This window comes from Acipenser ruthenus, chromosome 3, assembly GCF_902713425.1.
Source record: "Acipenser ruthenus chromosome 3, fAciRut3.2 maternal haplotype, whole genome shotgun sequence".
NCBI lineage: Eukaryota > Metazoa > Chordata > Actinopteri > Acipenseriformes > Acipenseridae > Acipenser > Acipenser ruthenus.
Genome location: NC_081191.1, coordinates 94,143,981 through 94,160,841, shown reverse-complemented (window position 1 = coordinate 94,160,841; position 16,861 = coordinate 94,143,981). Strand labels below are relative to the sequence as shown.

At 36.7% G+C, this 16,861-nt stretch overlaps 1 protein-coding gene across 3 annotated transcripts; it reads right to left on the bottom strand.

Moving 5' to 3' along the window:
* Window positions 1-203: 203 nt before the first annotated feature.
* On the bottom strand, window positions 204-16,414 carry LOC117394797 (actin-related protein 3B-like). 3 transcript variants are annotated; one of them, XM_033993377.3, is made up of 12 exons: window positions 16,196-16,413; window positions 14,086-14,141; window positions 13,291-13,415; window positions 11,794-11,904; window positions 11,153-11,248; window positions 10,931-11,038; window positions 10,339-10,482; window positions 9,400-9,573; window positions 7,812-7,904; window positions 3,043-3,168; window positions 2,689-2,772; window positions 204-1,062 (listed from the first exon to the last, which is right to left on the bottom strand). In XM_033993377.3, the coding sequence occupies exons 1-12, from the start codon at window positions 16,237-16,239 to the stop codon at window positions 967-969; spliced, it is 1,257 nt and encodes a 418-aa protein (XP_033849268.1). In that variant the 5' UTR covers window positions 16,240-16,413; the 3' UTR covers window positions 204-966. The 3 variants fall into 3 exon arrangements, with proteins under 3 accessions (XP_033849268.1, XP_033849269.1, XP_033849272.1); XM_033993378.3 differs by lacking the exon at window positions 10,339-10,482 and having other exon boundaries at window positions 16,196-16,414; XM_033993381.3 differs by lacking the exons at window positions 14,086-14,141; window positions 16,196-16,413 and adding an exon at window positions 12,610-12,742 and having other exon boundaries at window positions 13,291-13,413.
* Window positions 16,415-16,861: the final 447 nt, after the last annotated feature.

The following is a 16,861-nucleotide window of genomic DNA, read 5'->3' as shown; positions in this document are numbered from 1 at the left end:
ACTATACCGCTATCATACCGTGAATTTAGACAAGTCTCTCTGGGATTCAAACTGGGCTGTACCATCAGAACTTTGCAAATAAGCACCTGGTATGGTATTCCACAAGGGGGTGGTCAAACACTTTTTCCAGGTCTCTGACAGTAGAAAGGCATATGGATGAAAAGGTAATAATCTTTGACAAAAAAAGAAAGAAACTCACTATAGAATATGTGAAGGGCCTTTATTAACAACAGTCCACAATAGCTGTTACAACCTCCAAGTACTAACTTACTTTATTGTTATAGATTAACGAAAAATCCAAACAAATTACACAGCAATGATAAACAAATGTTACTTTCCTCTCCTATATATATATATATATATATATATATATATATATATATATATATATATACACACACACACACACACACACACACACGTTTCTGAAAAATAGCATTATATAATAAGTCTGCAAAGCATGGATTAAATAAAATCATTTGAAAGATAAGTTAAAACCTACTAAATATTCACATGCTTCAGAACTCAAACTAGACACTTTTTTGGTTTCAAAACACCACCGCACCCCTGAAGTACCTTTCTAATGCTGATAATTCTGTCAGTCGTTATGCAATATAAAATGCTATGAAATATAAACACAAATCTGTTGTGCATGTTAAGGATTATACTCTCTGTATATACTGTATATACAATATTAAAGCACTCCCTGCTTTATTTGATTTGATTGTTTTTTTTATTTCATCCTCCTCATTCAGAACTATTCACAACCCTAATATGCTTTGCTGGTTACAAAGGAAGATAAAGAGATCCTGGAAAACAGTCAGTACATAATGGCTTCACTTGAAAAGGTTCTGACTGCAGCAGGAGCTTCCCAGCTCCCCATCAGCATTCCAAGTTCCTCCAGTAGTAAATATCGCTCTGTCTGTGCTAATTATCCTATGGGGTTTAAATGCTGAAAAGCAAACATTATGACATGACTCCAAAAACAGCATTGTGGCGACAGATACTGGGACCGTATTCTTCATAATCCTTCTTAGTGTGGCACACTTGGAAAAACTCAGGCTGCAAAAGAAAAGAAATGCAAATTTTCATACTTTCATATACAGATGGACCCGTTTTATATCACCTCGCTTAATATCATACCCCATTTATTATCATGGTTTTTCAAAAACCACTCGTCATGCACCATAGGTTCTCTCACAAACCCGCTTATTGTCCCGTTTTATGCAGCCTGTCAAATACTGGGTGGCCGGGCTTTACTAGGTAACCACAGGATATAATTAATTTTCATCGCAACTACCAACCAATAATTATCTCGGCTGATAAACTGACATTTTGTGCTGCCTGTCAAATGCTGCGTGGGCGGTCTTAACGGGATACAGTTCAGTTACAAAACACCAACGTCAGCAAATTTGTCTTCTTTAACATAGTCAGTCTTATACAAATGCACATAAAAAAAACACCAAGTGCAACGCCTAACTGATAGCTCTCATCAGTCGACAATTCATGCCTTTTTTAGATAATGTCACAAACTGTTCCATTTAATGATACACAACGTATTTGTCCTGTAGCAAACTAGATGCATTTGTATAAATGACTAAATGTACAGTATAAAAACACTGTCTTTAATTCACTGTTAGTTTTCTATCTTTGTTTCTCGCACTCGTAATGTTCTCTCATAAGCAAACATGAAACCCGGTTTATATCATGACTCGCTTTATATCACGAGTTATGCCTGCACGGCAATCATGATATAAAGCGGGTTCATCTGTATATTTGTATTATTATTATTATAATTATTGTGTCTGATGATAAACCATTGGGCCAGGGATTTGAACCCTAACCTTCTTTATTAACCACAGCCTCGTACTTCCACAGAACACTGTATAAGAATAACTAAACAGTATAGCTAATCTTGATGTCATTTCCATCTGATTCAAGTCATTACAAGTGTGAACAGTAATATTCAATTTCAATTTATTTGATTTATATAGCGCCTTTCATGCCACAGTATCTCAAAGCGCTTTTCATGTAGGTTAAAACAGGATTATATTATTAATTATAATAGCAATAAATAATAACAATAAACAAATCAAAATAAAACAATTGAAGAATACAGGAAATTACTATTAATGATAAAACAAGCAAATAAAAAACATTTCTATTGGAGGATTTTAACATGCTTGCAGGATTTAAAATGAGATTACAATTAGAAAAGGAGGAGTGTTCTTGCTCGGGAGATTTAAAGCTATATTACTGTTCGAGGGGAGTATTTTCACACTTGTGGGATTTAAAACAGAATTACAAATTGAGGCGAAATGTAAAAAAATTGCCTAAACACACAAACACACCAGAAGAATATGCCTGTGACCATAAGGATTTCTTTGGGGAAGACAGCAAAGGAACGAAGGTACAATTGAAGTGTGAAATAAGTTACTATATAGCACATACTGTGACAGAAAAAAACGCCTATGAATTTTGGAGAGTAACCGAAAACAGTAATTTCATACAGTAAAAAGTGAAAGCCACAGGGAAAAAAAAAAAAGATTTACATAATTCAAAAATAGGTAAAAATAAGCACCGAAAAATGAAATTAATAAAAACAGAAAAACAGAAGCCCTATATATAATGTATATACTGTATTAGATTACAACTTTGGGAGGAATTATGCATGAGATTTGTACTTACTGTTGATGCCAGCATGGATCCTCCAAACCACACTGCATAGCGCTGCATGTGATGTGTTATCACTTGAACTTCAATTGGTTTGGGCTGAACAAAAAAAAAAAAAAGAGTTTTATACTTGAAAATATTTAACAAATGTCCTCTGTATGTGCTTTGTTTCTTTGTATAGCAGATTTCTTTAAAAACATGTTTTATGTGGCCCTGTCTTCCTGTAAACATCCTTTGGTGTGTTGCATTATGAATAACCCTGTATATACCAGCAGCCCAACAGTAAAGCTCCAGAGATACAGGTAATTAATCTGTAGTCAGACCCCACATCATTTTAATCCCAGGACTGCATTTCTTTTAAAGACATACCTTTATCCTGCCACCGCTTAACTCGGCACTAAGTTTTAACCTCGCATCTACGACTCTCTTCAGATCCCTCTGTAAACGTCGTCCAAAGTCCCTGAACATTGTGGATCCTCCTGAAAGGACTATATTCTACAATAAACAATAAAAAGAAAAAATCCATGCATTTTACAGTTAGTCATTTTATATGTAAGACTACTATATATATAACACCCAGAGAGAGGTCACTGCATCAGACACTGTGCATTGCAAATGCTTTTGAAATGACACACTTTAGATTCTGTTTTCTGACAACCTATAAGGTACGGTTCTGAGTTCCATGTTTCAGAGAATCAAACCGGGGGACATGCATGGATTTCAGAGTGATAGCTCAATCACTTTCTCAATGGTGGCTCCCGAATGGTGAGAACAAAAAACACCTGACAAGGCATCCCTTGCAGCTCGGAAATCTCAGTTCGCTTTTCAACTAACAACCTATATTTTCTATAGCCTTGAGCTAGCATAATTTAAGGTCATCAAATTCAAACAAAATCCCAGCAGACAGCTACATTTAAACACTTAACTTTTGACACGTTAATTCCATTAAGGGAATAGGAGAGATAACAACATGTATTTCACAAATGTAGAGCCCAATTATATGAAAGTGTGCAGGGGGGCCATCAACAGTGAAACCTGTGCAAATACACTGCAGCAACTGGGTACACTTGTCAGGTACGGCGATAGGTTAGGGGGAAGCATCTTTTGATGCTGTTCTGTCTTTCATGGATAACAAGTTGATTTAGCTTCCAGTCTGCCAAAAACAATGATTTCCCTCATATCTTTCAATTGTGTGAAATTACTATTTGTTGTAATTTGTGTGAACATCCACTGGAGAATTGACCAAGTCAATTAAATCAATCAGGACATTGCAGGATAAGAAATACGTCATCTGGTTTAACCCTACTTCAAAGAAAAGGTGGATACTGATATTTTTCTAGCATTTAAAAAAAATGGCCCCCCCCAGCTCCTGTCACACCAAGGCGAGGGTGGCTCATGATCACTCACACCAAGGGGAGTAGCGCTGCTCCACAAGGTCAGTAGTTAGTCCCCTGGAGAAAGGACAAACCAGGAAATTACATTAAAAGATCCTTTACCACTGACAAACTAGTTGATAATCAGTACTAGATATTGACACATACTGGCTACTGGGGAATTTGCAGCGACACTTACAGCAGGCCTTCTCTTATAACAGGGGTCAAAGTGTTGTTAATGGGGTTGGGAAGAAAAATCCATAAAATCTATTAATTGCTTACCCTCACCAAATCACCTTTAGTGTGACTACAACAGCAATGCAATAGGGCCTATGCTATGTGGCAACGACTTGCAATAGTTTTGTGCAGGCCAGGAGAAAACCTGGGAAACATTAAATTCAACACCTTCCCTTTCAAGGCACTTCACTAAAAACACTTAGTATTCAGCGCTGCAAAATCAGTAACTTTATAGCCAATGAAAGAATCACACAATTTCAAATTACGCTGCATTGCTAAGCAGATGCAGTTTGATATAATTCCATGGTTGAGCTTGTTTCTGTTTCTGTTTCTTTTCCATACACTGTACATTGTATGTTTTATACACAGAATACTCTGAACATACACAGTGCTGTGTTCATTCCACTCATTAGTATGGCAGTATTAACAAACCACCCTTCAGTTATTCTTCCACCCTCATTCGTGGAACAACTACTGCACTCCATTAACATGGCAACCTATATTTTCCCCTTCGTGAAAACCCCAAGGCAAATTCCCCCCTGTGGTAAATGTAATGCATGGGTAATCTTGGTTAAGGATGTAGAGCAATGCTGATCAGAGCAGAATTTGCTTTTATACATATAATTTAGACATTGGAATTGAGGTTAGATCTAGCCTGCCACCCAAACAGGCTTGAACATAAAACAGATACAAACGGGTGCTTTCCACAATGCAATGAAACATGCTTCAAATGTAAGAAAGGTCAAGCTCATGTCCAGAATCTTCAGTCTTCCTCAGAGTTGTTCACTTCGTTTCAAGATTTCATTTCTTATCTGGTGGCTAGAACACAAATACTCAAATGTGTCTCAGATAATACATTTAAATATATATATACCCTGATGCAGATGCATTGTTATGGAGACATGTATGCACATTCACGAAAACAACCTTATTAGTTATGCATATGACATGCCCTAAATTTGTGCAACCCAGTGTAAACAAGTCATCCTGTCTTGTCTCTTCAATTTCCTTGGTGTATATCTCAATTATATTTAAAATCTAGTTCATATTTTTGTAGGATTTACTTATTTGTACATGTCTATGCATGCAGCAGAATGTTTTCCACATCAGGTCTTTTTAAGTCATACAGTGCCACCTAGCTTGGATACAGTGCAATCAAAGTGTGGATGGTATCATGAATCTAATGTTTTTAAGGAAAGACCCTGTATTATAGATTGTGACAGGGCGAAAAAAGCCCTGCTGAGGAATGTATTATTTTGGGGTGGGTGTTCAGAGAGCGGACAGAAGTAAAACGAAAGTAAACAAAGTAAAAAATTAGTAAACAATTGCTACACGTGCTGGAAAGACCAGCACGGTGCTTGTGTTCAGGAAGGACTAACGAGAGCGGAGGAGTAATATTAAAGTAAGGAAAAGAAAAGAAAAGAAAGGTTAAAAGAAAATAAACTCAAGTAAAAGAAAGAATTATAATTACTACTCATGCTGGAGGGACCAGCAGGGTACATCTTTTGTGTTCGAGACTTTGTTTTGTCAAACCTTTTGTTTTGGCTCGGTGAGCCATGTTTTTGTAAAAGTGTTTTGTTTATTTTTGTTGTTTCAATAACTATGCGCACCAGCGCTTTCAACTCGCAGTACCCGTCTGTGTGTCTGGGTACATCACCACTCGAGCCGTCCTGCCACATACCTAGTTAAATATTTGTATTCATTTATTGCTGATCATGCTCCAATTGAAAAAAGTAAACAGATAAAAAACAGTAAACAGGGATTTAAACACATATATTGAAACTCTCATGTGTCAAATGAAGAAAAATATAAGGCGCATCCTGCACTACACGTGGAGTACCTTTACCGGATGCGCCACTCAGAAGCCCCTTAGCAGCTGCGTATTTAGATGACCTATGTGGCAGGGCATAAGAAAAGCCCTACACATAAGGAGGAAGCAGGGCAAAGCCCTGCCTGTAAATAATGTATTGTATTAGGATTTAAAAGGTATTTTATGATGGGGTTAAAGTCCCATCCCACTAAACCCTGTGCAGAATGTGGCGCCTGAATTGATTGGGTGTTGATTCGGAGATGGCCACGTGTATCAAACCCTGTGCAGAATGTGGTGTCTGAATTGATTGGGTGTTGATTCGATGGCCACGTGTATCAAACCCTGTGCAGAATGTGGCGCCTGAATTGATTGGGTGTTGATTCGATGGCCACGTGTATCAAACCCTGTGCAGAATGTGGCGCCTGAATTGATTGGGTGTTGATTCGATGGCCACGTGTATCAAACCCTGTGCAGAATGTGGCGCCTGAATTGATTGGGTGTTGATTCGATGGCCACGTGTATCAAACCCTGTGCAGAATGTGGCGCCTGAATTGATTGGTTGTTGATTCTGAGATGGCCACGTGTATATAAACCTGTTTGTGTGTTTGGGGGTGGGGGGGTGTGCAGAAAGGAGGTACATGAGAGAGACAGGAGAAAAAAGAAAGCAATTGCTACTTGTGCTCAGCAGACCAGCACGGTATTTGTTTGGTGTCAGTAGTTCTGTTTGTGTTTGAGACTGTTTTGTTTAAACCTTTATTTTGCTCGGTGAGCTGTGTGCCTGTTTTTTTTGGTTTTTTTTTTTTATATAAAGTGTTTTGTTTATTTTTTGTTACAATAAAAATGGCACCACCAGCGCTTTCAACCCGCAAGTACCTGTGTCTCTGTCAGCTTTCTGGTCTGGGACGTCATCACTCAGCCATCCTGTTACAACATAGTTATTTGACTATGTTGTAACAGTGATCCTGCGGCCCCTCGGAGCATCTGGGTTGCCGGCAAACTGCTTTGTGTCAGGAGACAGGCGGGGCTGAGCACCGTGTTCTCTTTCTGAGTAGAAAACCCATTTCCCCAAGACAAGATTCTTCTCGACAGAGAGTGATTAGCCATAAAATGTCTGGTTGAATTCTTTCATCCCCTGGGATTTGTTCTGATAAAATCAACCATGTACCATTAAAGTGGCTCCAAACAATAAAGGACCACAACCCCAGAATTACAAAGTGGTACTTGTCACTCCAGCCCTTTGTGTTCTGGGTACAGCATCGGTCCAAGAAAAACAATGTTAGGGATGGTTTTCTGTCCCGGGATGGCCAATAAATATCACAGAGGATAAATATCACGTTAGAACACACAATGTTATGTTTTTGCAAAGAAAACTTTACAAACCTAACTTCAGTCAGTATGGTCTAAACCAATGTCTCTGAAATTCTGGGACTGGGAGTATGTGAAAGAAGCGCTTGGTACATTTTTAACACCAACTGCTATGGCAAAAAATAGCACTAAAATAATGTGTGTGTCTCATGTAGGAAAATGTGAGACCATACAAAGTTCTGAGATTTAAAATACACTATAGTCAGTTCACCATAGTATATCATACAGTTGTGTAGTTTATACATATTGGTAATGTTTGTCGTCGCTGGCCAGACTATGAAGTTCTATATTTCTTCTGTTCTCTTCTTGAGGTTTTGGTTTAAGGAAGTTGATATGTAGTAAAATGATTTTACCTTGTATAATGGCCGCCTGACGTCTATAGGGCAGTACTGTATTACTTCATCAACTACGTCTGAAATGGGCTGCATAAAATCAGGGTTGGCAAACTACAAGAGATACAACAAAACATATGGTTGCGATAGCAGGAGAAAACAAATATATAAACAGAATTATTATTATCTTAACTACCGTATTCCTTCGAATTTAAGACGCCCTCGAATTTAAGCCCAACTTTACCACCCTCAATTTAAGGAAAAAATAAAACTTCAAATAAATATGCATGTACAAAGATACAACCTCAATTATGCTTAAAAACAGTGTTGTTGTAGATTAACCACAGAGCTTGTTTATTGTGCAGCGCACTGTATAATACTTCAGACGGCATCTCTGACGTGCACATTGTGGCAGTCCTAAGGGCTTTTAAAAACACAGGGTGTGGGCATAGTTGGCTGTCATCTGTTGGATAACACAGGGGAGACCGCTGAATTTAAATTAAGAACCAAGAACAAACTTAAAGTTACCTGTCTGGAGTCTGAACAACTAAAGAGGAGCAGCACATGAATGTAAACAAAATGATCTGCATATAAGTGACGCTGTCAATTGTTTTGTTTCATGTAGCAGCTGCTGCAAATTGATATTTTGTTTTTTTTAGTTAAGAACTCTATGGAGCTAGCTTGTTTGTGTCTGGTGGTTTTTGAGAATTATATTGTTTGGATATTATTGATATTATTTGACGTAAATGAAAATTTAAAGAAACAAATGTGCTATGATAACCTATGTTTAACTAACTATCAACAAAGGGAGTTATCATATAGGGGTTCTCAACACCACCCATCTTCACTAAACTGGAACAGATACATTTTGCTTTTTTGTGTTTTTCTGTGTATGTGTGCACAGGGCTGGTGTGGTCATTGTTCACGGTTGGGATTAGGATACTGTTCTGTAGGAATTGCCGACCGTCACAACATACCACCACTCACTGGCATCCCAGTAACCCAGCAACCACAACAGCATTGAAGTACTGTGGTATTGCTTGGCATGTCATAAAATACGGGGGTCTGATCAGGATTTCCAATCTGTCCAAGCTGGTACTGTTTGTGGAAATGCTGAAATTGTAAACGTTTCTCTTGGAATTCCTCAGGAAGCTTGGTTTGTTTTGTCTCTGTTGTCTTTTCTCGGCAGTCAGTCACATTGCTGTTTCTGTACTCGGATAGTCATGTCTTTTGTTGGCGATTTTATACACGCATCACTATACTGTACTCGAATTTAAGATGCAGGGTATGTTTGAGAAGCAAAACATTGTTAAAAAAGCATGTCTTAAATTCGAAGGAATACGGTAAGTTATTATATCAGACTTGCTGCTTTCATGTTTTCAATACAGAAAGTGTAGGAGAGAACATATGTACAGTAAAGGTAAACCTTTAAAGATACTTTATAAAAAGAAACGCTACAGGGTCTTATTTTGGCTGCAGGAAGCATTTCTGGTGCATTTTATTATTATCAGGAAATATATTCAATGTGCATAGAATATTGTAGCCACCAGGTGGTGCTCTTCCGCAAAAAACATGAATGACGTATATAAAAAAAGTAATGTTTCCTTACCTCTGGATGAAAGAAGATCTCAGGCCCAAGGAACCTCTCATATCCAACATCTATTAGAAATTCCCTTTTGTTGATAGCATTAATACCTTTATATTTCTTGATCCATTTATCGGGATCTGCGTCATATTTCGAAAACTCTTTAACGATATCTGGGCAGATGTAGGAATACCTTTCCTATTAAAAACAAAAACCACACAAATAAAAACAAAATACCATTTAATTATATAAATAGTGTTTCACTACCCAGCTCGGCTATGGTATGACTCATGTAGATTAAATGTCCTGATTTTCAAAAGCATGACCATTTTTGAATCACACAAGTCATGTGTAACAAAGATGAAAAGATAAAGAACCGCTTTTTATATTTGTTTCTGTATGACATACTGTAATGCTGCAAGGGTGATGCTGATATTGATGATGCGCCTCTAAATTATGGATTAATATAGGCCTAATAATATATTTTATCTGCGAATTTCAGTAAACAATCAAAAATAACCATCACTTTTCAGTACGTAATTTGAATTTTTCTCAAATCAATAAAAGTATTTAGATTGACTGATGGAGTCACGTAAACAGTATGATATTGTGGGTACTTTAGATTAGCCTCTTATTCTGAGAGTGTGCTCATGAACAACAGTTCATAAAAAGACAAAATACAATTTTATAAAGTAACAGACAAAAAAAAATCTACACCCTCAAGCAGCTAACCATTATTGCACTAGACTGTTTATACCTATAGGTCACATAATTTCCAGAAGCCTTTAATTGCCAGACCACTCTTCCAATGTATATGTGGATACAAATACCAGTGGGGTTGTTTGCATTACATATTACAAACCAAGAAATAAACTGCTAGTGAGAAGTTAAATTGTCATAGGTTGGTTCACTCACTGTGTAGAAATTATTTCCATTTCCCTGCATGACCAATCAGTAAATTACCTTGATTGCCTTTGCTGTTTCTAATGATTGTTCAGGAGGAATGCCTATCTCCCTCTCTCTCAGAAGCTGCTGAATAAAATACGTAATATCTCTGCCTGCAATGGGGATGTGCTTTATGCAGCTCCCAATGACATAACCTTCTGCCTGAGGAAAGACAGAAAATGACGGTTAACAAAGCTCACAACGGCTCCTCCTCTCCACTGATCTTGCTATCTTTGGGTAGCAATCAGTATGAATGAACTGTTACAGACAACGTGGCACTCATTCAACAGGTTTCATTTCATTTTTACAAACCAGTCCACGTGCTAGTCTTTCCATAACCTATACTCCATACCCGACAAGCTTCCCTCCAATTAAAAATAATAATATTATTAATTACACTTATGTAATAGCCATTTGTAATTGAATTCATTAATGTATGCACTGGTGTAAACACTGCTGGTTTATATTAAACATGCAATTTACATCTGATTCCAAATTTTGGGAAAGAATATGAAAACTTTGCACAACACATGCATCCAGGAAACTAAATGTCTACCCATTCCAGTTATACAATAAAGTAGTTGTCACGTGTTTAAAAAGTGGACCTTACCACTGGAATTGCATGAGTGACACCATCCCCACTGTCTATGACAACTCCTGTAAGTGTCCGCGCACCAACTTGCCTTGAAGTCCAGGACGCTGCTAAAGCCAAAACGGCCTAAAACAAGGAGTTAAAAAAAAAAAAAAGATTCAGCTTTCCTTTTCAATGTATCTTTCCATGAAAAGATAAGGCTTGGTGTTGGTATTATACAATACTCTGTAATGTATGTACCTGCACAGCAATGTACATGCCTGGTACATTAAACGATTCAAACATGATTTCTGCCAGGTATTCTCTGTGCTCTGGAGGGTTCAGAGGAGGCTCTGTCTGAAATACAACAGAAAGGCATATACTGGACAGCAGCACTGCTGTATGGAAACCTAATGGGTTTGACAAATCTGGGATCAGAAAAGGATATTTTCAGAAGCATCTCATGCAAAAACATTTTCATTACATCATTACACATTCTTACTGTTGTACTACTGCTCTCTCTCACTTTGAAAAGAAATTCTTCTTTTAAAAAATGACCATACTAGTTTAAATATTCAGAGAAATGTACTGATGCACAGTGATACTGTGTATGCATCGCGGTTTGCATAACAGCACGCCTGCCTTCCAAAGAGCATTCCATTTAAACATAATAAGCAGCAAAAAAAACAAACAAAAACTAAAACTCCTATCTTATCCATTATAGCAAGCAAGACAGTGTCCGCCTTATGCCTTTGATTGAAATCAAATGTGTATTCTTTAAAAAAAAAAAAAAATAACATAGAATCCAATAAAACTACAGTTAAGGTAAAGTCCACTATTTCTGTTCCTGGAGCAGCAACAGATAATTACTCATAACAATTTATTTTGGTTCTGCTACTTACCATTAGAAAAAAATGGTCTTCTGGTTCAGCTCGTAGATATTTAAATATTACTTGTTCCATAAACTTTTCCATCAAATCCCAATCTTCAATTATACCATGTCTTATTGGCCACTAAAGACAGACAAGAAATACAGTGTTTGGTTTCAATGCAGGAAAGAAACTAGTACCCGGGTCTATTATGCATATTTCTTCCTTTTGAGCGTCAATAAAGTCAAGCGACTTAAATAAGTTAAAATGTATTAAAAACAGTACTTGATTAATGTCATAATGCAGACAGCATGTTAGGATCAATATGTTACTTTGAGCACACAACTGATATGAAGTTCAAGGAGTCTCAATATGGTGTACCTCTTCACTCCACACAGCTTTAACTGCCAATTCCATTTTAAAAACAAAATCACCTTTTTTATTTAAAAGTAGTAAAATTAATATGGTACAAAAACAATTCAGAAAAAAAAACTCAATTCAGTGGTATCTTAATGGCCCACTGCAGCCCTGAATTCTATAATCTGAGCATTGCCATTGTGTATCTACTATGTACAGTATGTCTAACCAGATGGGTCGCAAAAGATCTTAGAATAAAATAAAATAAAAAACGATTAGACCTCAGTGCGTTACATCTAATTTTACCTTCCAGTAAACAAAAACCCCAAGGGAGAAATGTCTTCGCACCAGCCACCAAGAAACAAGGTCTGTCATGAGAATATAGATACAGTGCCAAGAATATAAAGTTCACACTTAGGGGACAGCACTATGAAAGAGTCGGACATCATGATCCATGTCCACAGCAAGAATATCATCATAACAAATACCCACACAGAGAGGTCATTCCATCTCAAGTGGGACAAAATCCAAACTTCCAAGTCTCTTGACAATGGTTAGCGAGATATGTGCTTCCAAACTGTGAGGGGTTAGCCCCCTCCCACACTCCACAGAACATCTGTATCTCCTGAATAGAGAGAACTTGGTGTTAACTTAAAATAAAAACGTTTAAAATGTGAGGCCAAAGTCTGTTTGCAGGATTATCTTGAGATCATGGAACTGGGATTCAACCTCTGCAATAACAGACTTAATAACAGCATCCTGGTTGTGCAATATTTTCAGCAATGTGTAGGATCAAGTGTGTTTAATATTGCCATCACCAGGATCTTAATTCCCTGCAGGAGACAATTAGAGATAATTAAACAAACCAAACGTTTATGTGGGTTTCATAATATTTCAGGCTGGTTTTGTATATTAGAAAGGTTGGTCCTTCTACTGAGTATTCTAGAATGTTGCTCAATATGATGTAAGAGAGTGGGCATCAGTATCACAGGCTGGCATCTGATTCAAATCTGTGCCCACAATAATTCTGTCTTGTATTTGCATAACCCGTAAACGAGTCTAACCAATCTAATCACTGACATGGAAAAACCTTGAGGTTATAAAAGATAAATCATCTTAATCCAGCTATAATTGTACATATGAAATATGTGCATTACAAAAAGATGTTATTACCTTTGTTGCGTAAGTTGGCTTATCTATTGCTTCATCTCCAATAAAAAAGTCTAAATCATCCACTCCCTGCATCAACCTTCTGTGTGCCTGGTCGCCAACTTTTGCGGACTCTTTGATGGCAATACCTGAAAAGAGAAGAACTGCTTGTTAACAACACTACACTGATTATATATATATATATATATATATATATATATATATATATATATATATATATAAACAATTTCCTTGGAATTTATCTGTATTTATTAAAAAAGAAAATCCCCAAAATGTGTATCTACAGAAAGTAAAGTCAGTTGTTATTAAGCAGCATTTTCAAATGCATGAGTGGGACAGATTAAGTGAAAAATCTGTTTTAAAAAAAAAAAAGTTTTTCTTCTGTAAAACCTGTTAATATTTTAGCAAAACTGGTAGAAGTACTGAAAATAACCAGTTTTAGATCATTGGCATAACGTAGGAAAAAAAAGAATAATTCTACTGCCCTTTAAAGGCAAGCCTGCTCATTCTAATGCTGCTCTGTGTATTGAGTATTCCAATACTGTATTGGTCAGTACAGCACGTGTTCTAATGGGTACAGTGTAAGAGCTGGAGAGGTGACAAAGAGACACTGCCCATATTATACTGAAAAGAAAAGACATGGGTAGAGGCAAGTAAAACATTTTAAAAGCTCTTCCATTCTCAAGAGAAATCTTAGTTAGCATTTTAACTATGATAAGACCCCAGAACACTAACTTAATTTACTGAACACACAAGACAGTGGTTACCAATAATATACTTTGAATTATAAATACTTACATGATGGTATTATGAACTGTGGCTCAGTGTTACCAGCATAGCCAATTTTAGTGTATCTGAAAACAGGCAGATGGTAAACAGTTATTTTAATAGGGTTCACAACACAAACTAGGTACAACAGCAAATACATTCCAGGTACTAACATTGCTGTGAATTTTCTTTGCATATAAACAGCACATCTTAACCAAGTAAAATTCTGAGTACATTTGCTTAAAATCCTGTTAAAAAACATGCTTTGCACAATATACCCTCAAACTTCTATGCAACTTAAATATTGTACTACAAGGTACAAATGCGCACAGCCCCAGATTCTGACACTCTTTATACCTTTGGTCTAACTATGTTTAATAACAAAACTGGACATGTGGTTTTCTACATGGCGTATGTCAATTTCTAAAGGGTGACAAACTGACAAGCGTCTCCACTAGTGCATCCCTGCAGCTGGAGGGTATTCAATACTGTCCTGCTTTGCATAATTATTTCCCTCTGAGTTACTGTGGGAAAGAAAAACAGTTAATCAAATACAAACTAAAGCAGCAATTGTACTTGCAAATAAGAGATCAAGAGACAAATGACAGCAAAGTTCCATACTATTCACAGGACAAGAAACAGTAGGGCATTTTCTTTGAAAATCTCCTTTACAATTGTTTTCTGCTTTCTGTTTGAGGTTAAGCCTCAGATCATTCCAATAAGATGTTCATAAGTTATACAGATCAAAAGCTTTCAGCAAACATCCAATTAAGAAAACGTATACAAATAATATCTGCGCGGAGCACGCTGCACACACACATAATGGTGTGTACTTTGAGATATTCATAACTTAAATGCACAAACTGAATGCATCTTGAATTTCAAGGACCTCTAGATTTATTTGACTATAGCTCAGTTTGAAACTTATGATGTTGCTTTAACCCTAAAAGAAAAACAGATCTATTTTATTAAGCCATACCAGTACAATTGCCTAAATTATTAATGATTGTAAACCATTACATGCTCTGAAATTTGGCATTTAACAAACATGTGTTAAAATATACAATGGATGTGCTCTGCAGCACCCATTGTCTGTCATTCATCATACCAAATGTGTTTTCAAAGCAGAGCCTCAACCTACTTTCTAAATTTCACCTTGAGAAGAGCAGTACAGTAGAGGTAAGAACATACAGCTACTGTAGCACTCTATTGAGAAATGCAGCATTTAGAAACCACAGCATAATACTGCTTTAATATAAAAAATAGTATGTCTAGAATGCAGTCGAGGTGACATTATTTGGATTGTTCTTACTTTAAAGTATGTGATGTTTCATGAGTTTAGTAACAGGCTTCCTTGTGTATCGAGTAAATTAAAAGTGTAACAGCACATATAAAGGCATACATATTAAACCCTAATCAAGGTTGCAGTCGACATTCATGCTATTCCTTGGATGGTAACCTTGATTCAGAAGTTCATGTTGTGACCTATTTTCAGAAACATGATGTTTCCTACCCTTAGTACATATAATGCATGGACTTACTGCCTGCTGGTATGAAGAATACAAGAATGTCAATGTCTTATTGAAATGCATAATTGCAAACAGGATGCTGGAATGTAGTTAATTACTATAACTTTGTAAACAGTTCCTCTATATACAGACGTCTTGACACTGGTGCTGTGTATCACCCCACTGCATGCAGACCCGGTGTAACAGAAGATAGTGCTGCAGTCAGCCACAGACTTTAACTGCGATACAAGTTTTCTGCTGCGCATGTACAACATCAGATAATCCCGTTTAAATCTGTTATTAAAGCATGCAATTATCAACAAAGGTTTTCTACAAATTATTTTAAAAATATGTATTCCAACTTGCGTGAAAATACAAACTACAAACATATTTTTTTAATTTACTTTTTTAGAGATTGTATGTACCGTACTGCTTCAGTTTAAGGGAGATAATATAAACACTATTTTGACATACTTGACACAGTATTTACTGTACTGTTGTTGTGAGTGTTTAATTATGTTACGTCAATAACAAAAAACGTCTTATCTGTCCGTTTAAGTAACTAAAATGTAATGCGAAAACTACTTATATAACTGTTACAGCTGATGCCAATTACGCACTGTGTAACTCACCCAGTCCCACAGTCTACAACACAAGGAGGTAAGTGCACTGCCATGGTCTGGATGAACTAACGTAACCTCTCTCCCTAAAACATCATGAATAGACAGTTGGTAAAAAGGTCTAGAAATCTGAAAAAGAAAGAGATTGCAGTAACGGTGCTGTGCCTGGTAACCACATAGACATTTATGACAGCCTGAGCACTTCCCGAGTCAAAGGCAAAGTCAGAGATATAAGCGCATTCCCGGATGTTCTAGTCTCAACCAGGGAATATTGTTCCTATGGCAACCTGAACCGCGGTCCCTCATTGGTTGCAGGCAACAGCATACTGTTCAGAGGAGTGACCTCGGCCCACTGTTTTATTTTGTCAACCACCGAACAGGAAACAGTAGACTAGTTTAACCATGTGGTGTGGTAAACGCCATCAAACTATATCCATTTTTAAATAGTTTTCTTCTATACAAAACCTCTTACATGTTGTAAATATACTGTGGTTAAAATGTGCTGATGTTATTGCATTTATTAAAATAAACTAATAATAATAATAATAATAATAATAATAATAATAATAATAATAATAATAATAATAATAATACATTTGAGGTTGACAATTGAAAAAATGACATCTCCTTATGAATTTCTGTTTTGCTTCTTGAGCAGGACAGCTTGTCAACCCTGCT

What these genes read in the sequence shown, in the direction of transcription:
- LOC117394797 (XM_033993377.3), bottom strand. Translation starts at nt 16,239, where the DNA reads ATGGCAGTGCACTTACCTCCTTGTGTTGTAGACTGTGGGACTGG. An exon ending in GTTGTAGACTGTGGGACTGG is followed by an intron (nt 14,142 to 16,195) that starts GTGAGTTACACA and finishes GCCTGTTTTCAG; the next exon opens with ATACACTAAAATTGGCTATG. An exon ending in AAGACCATTTTTTTCTAATG is followed by an intron (nt 11,249 to 11,793) that starts GTAAGTAGCAGA and finishes GTTGTATTTCAG; the next exon opens with ACAGAGCCTCCTCTGAACCC.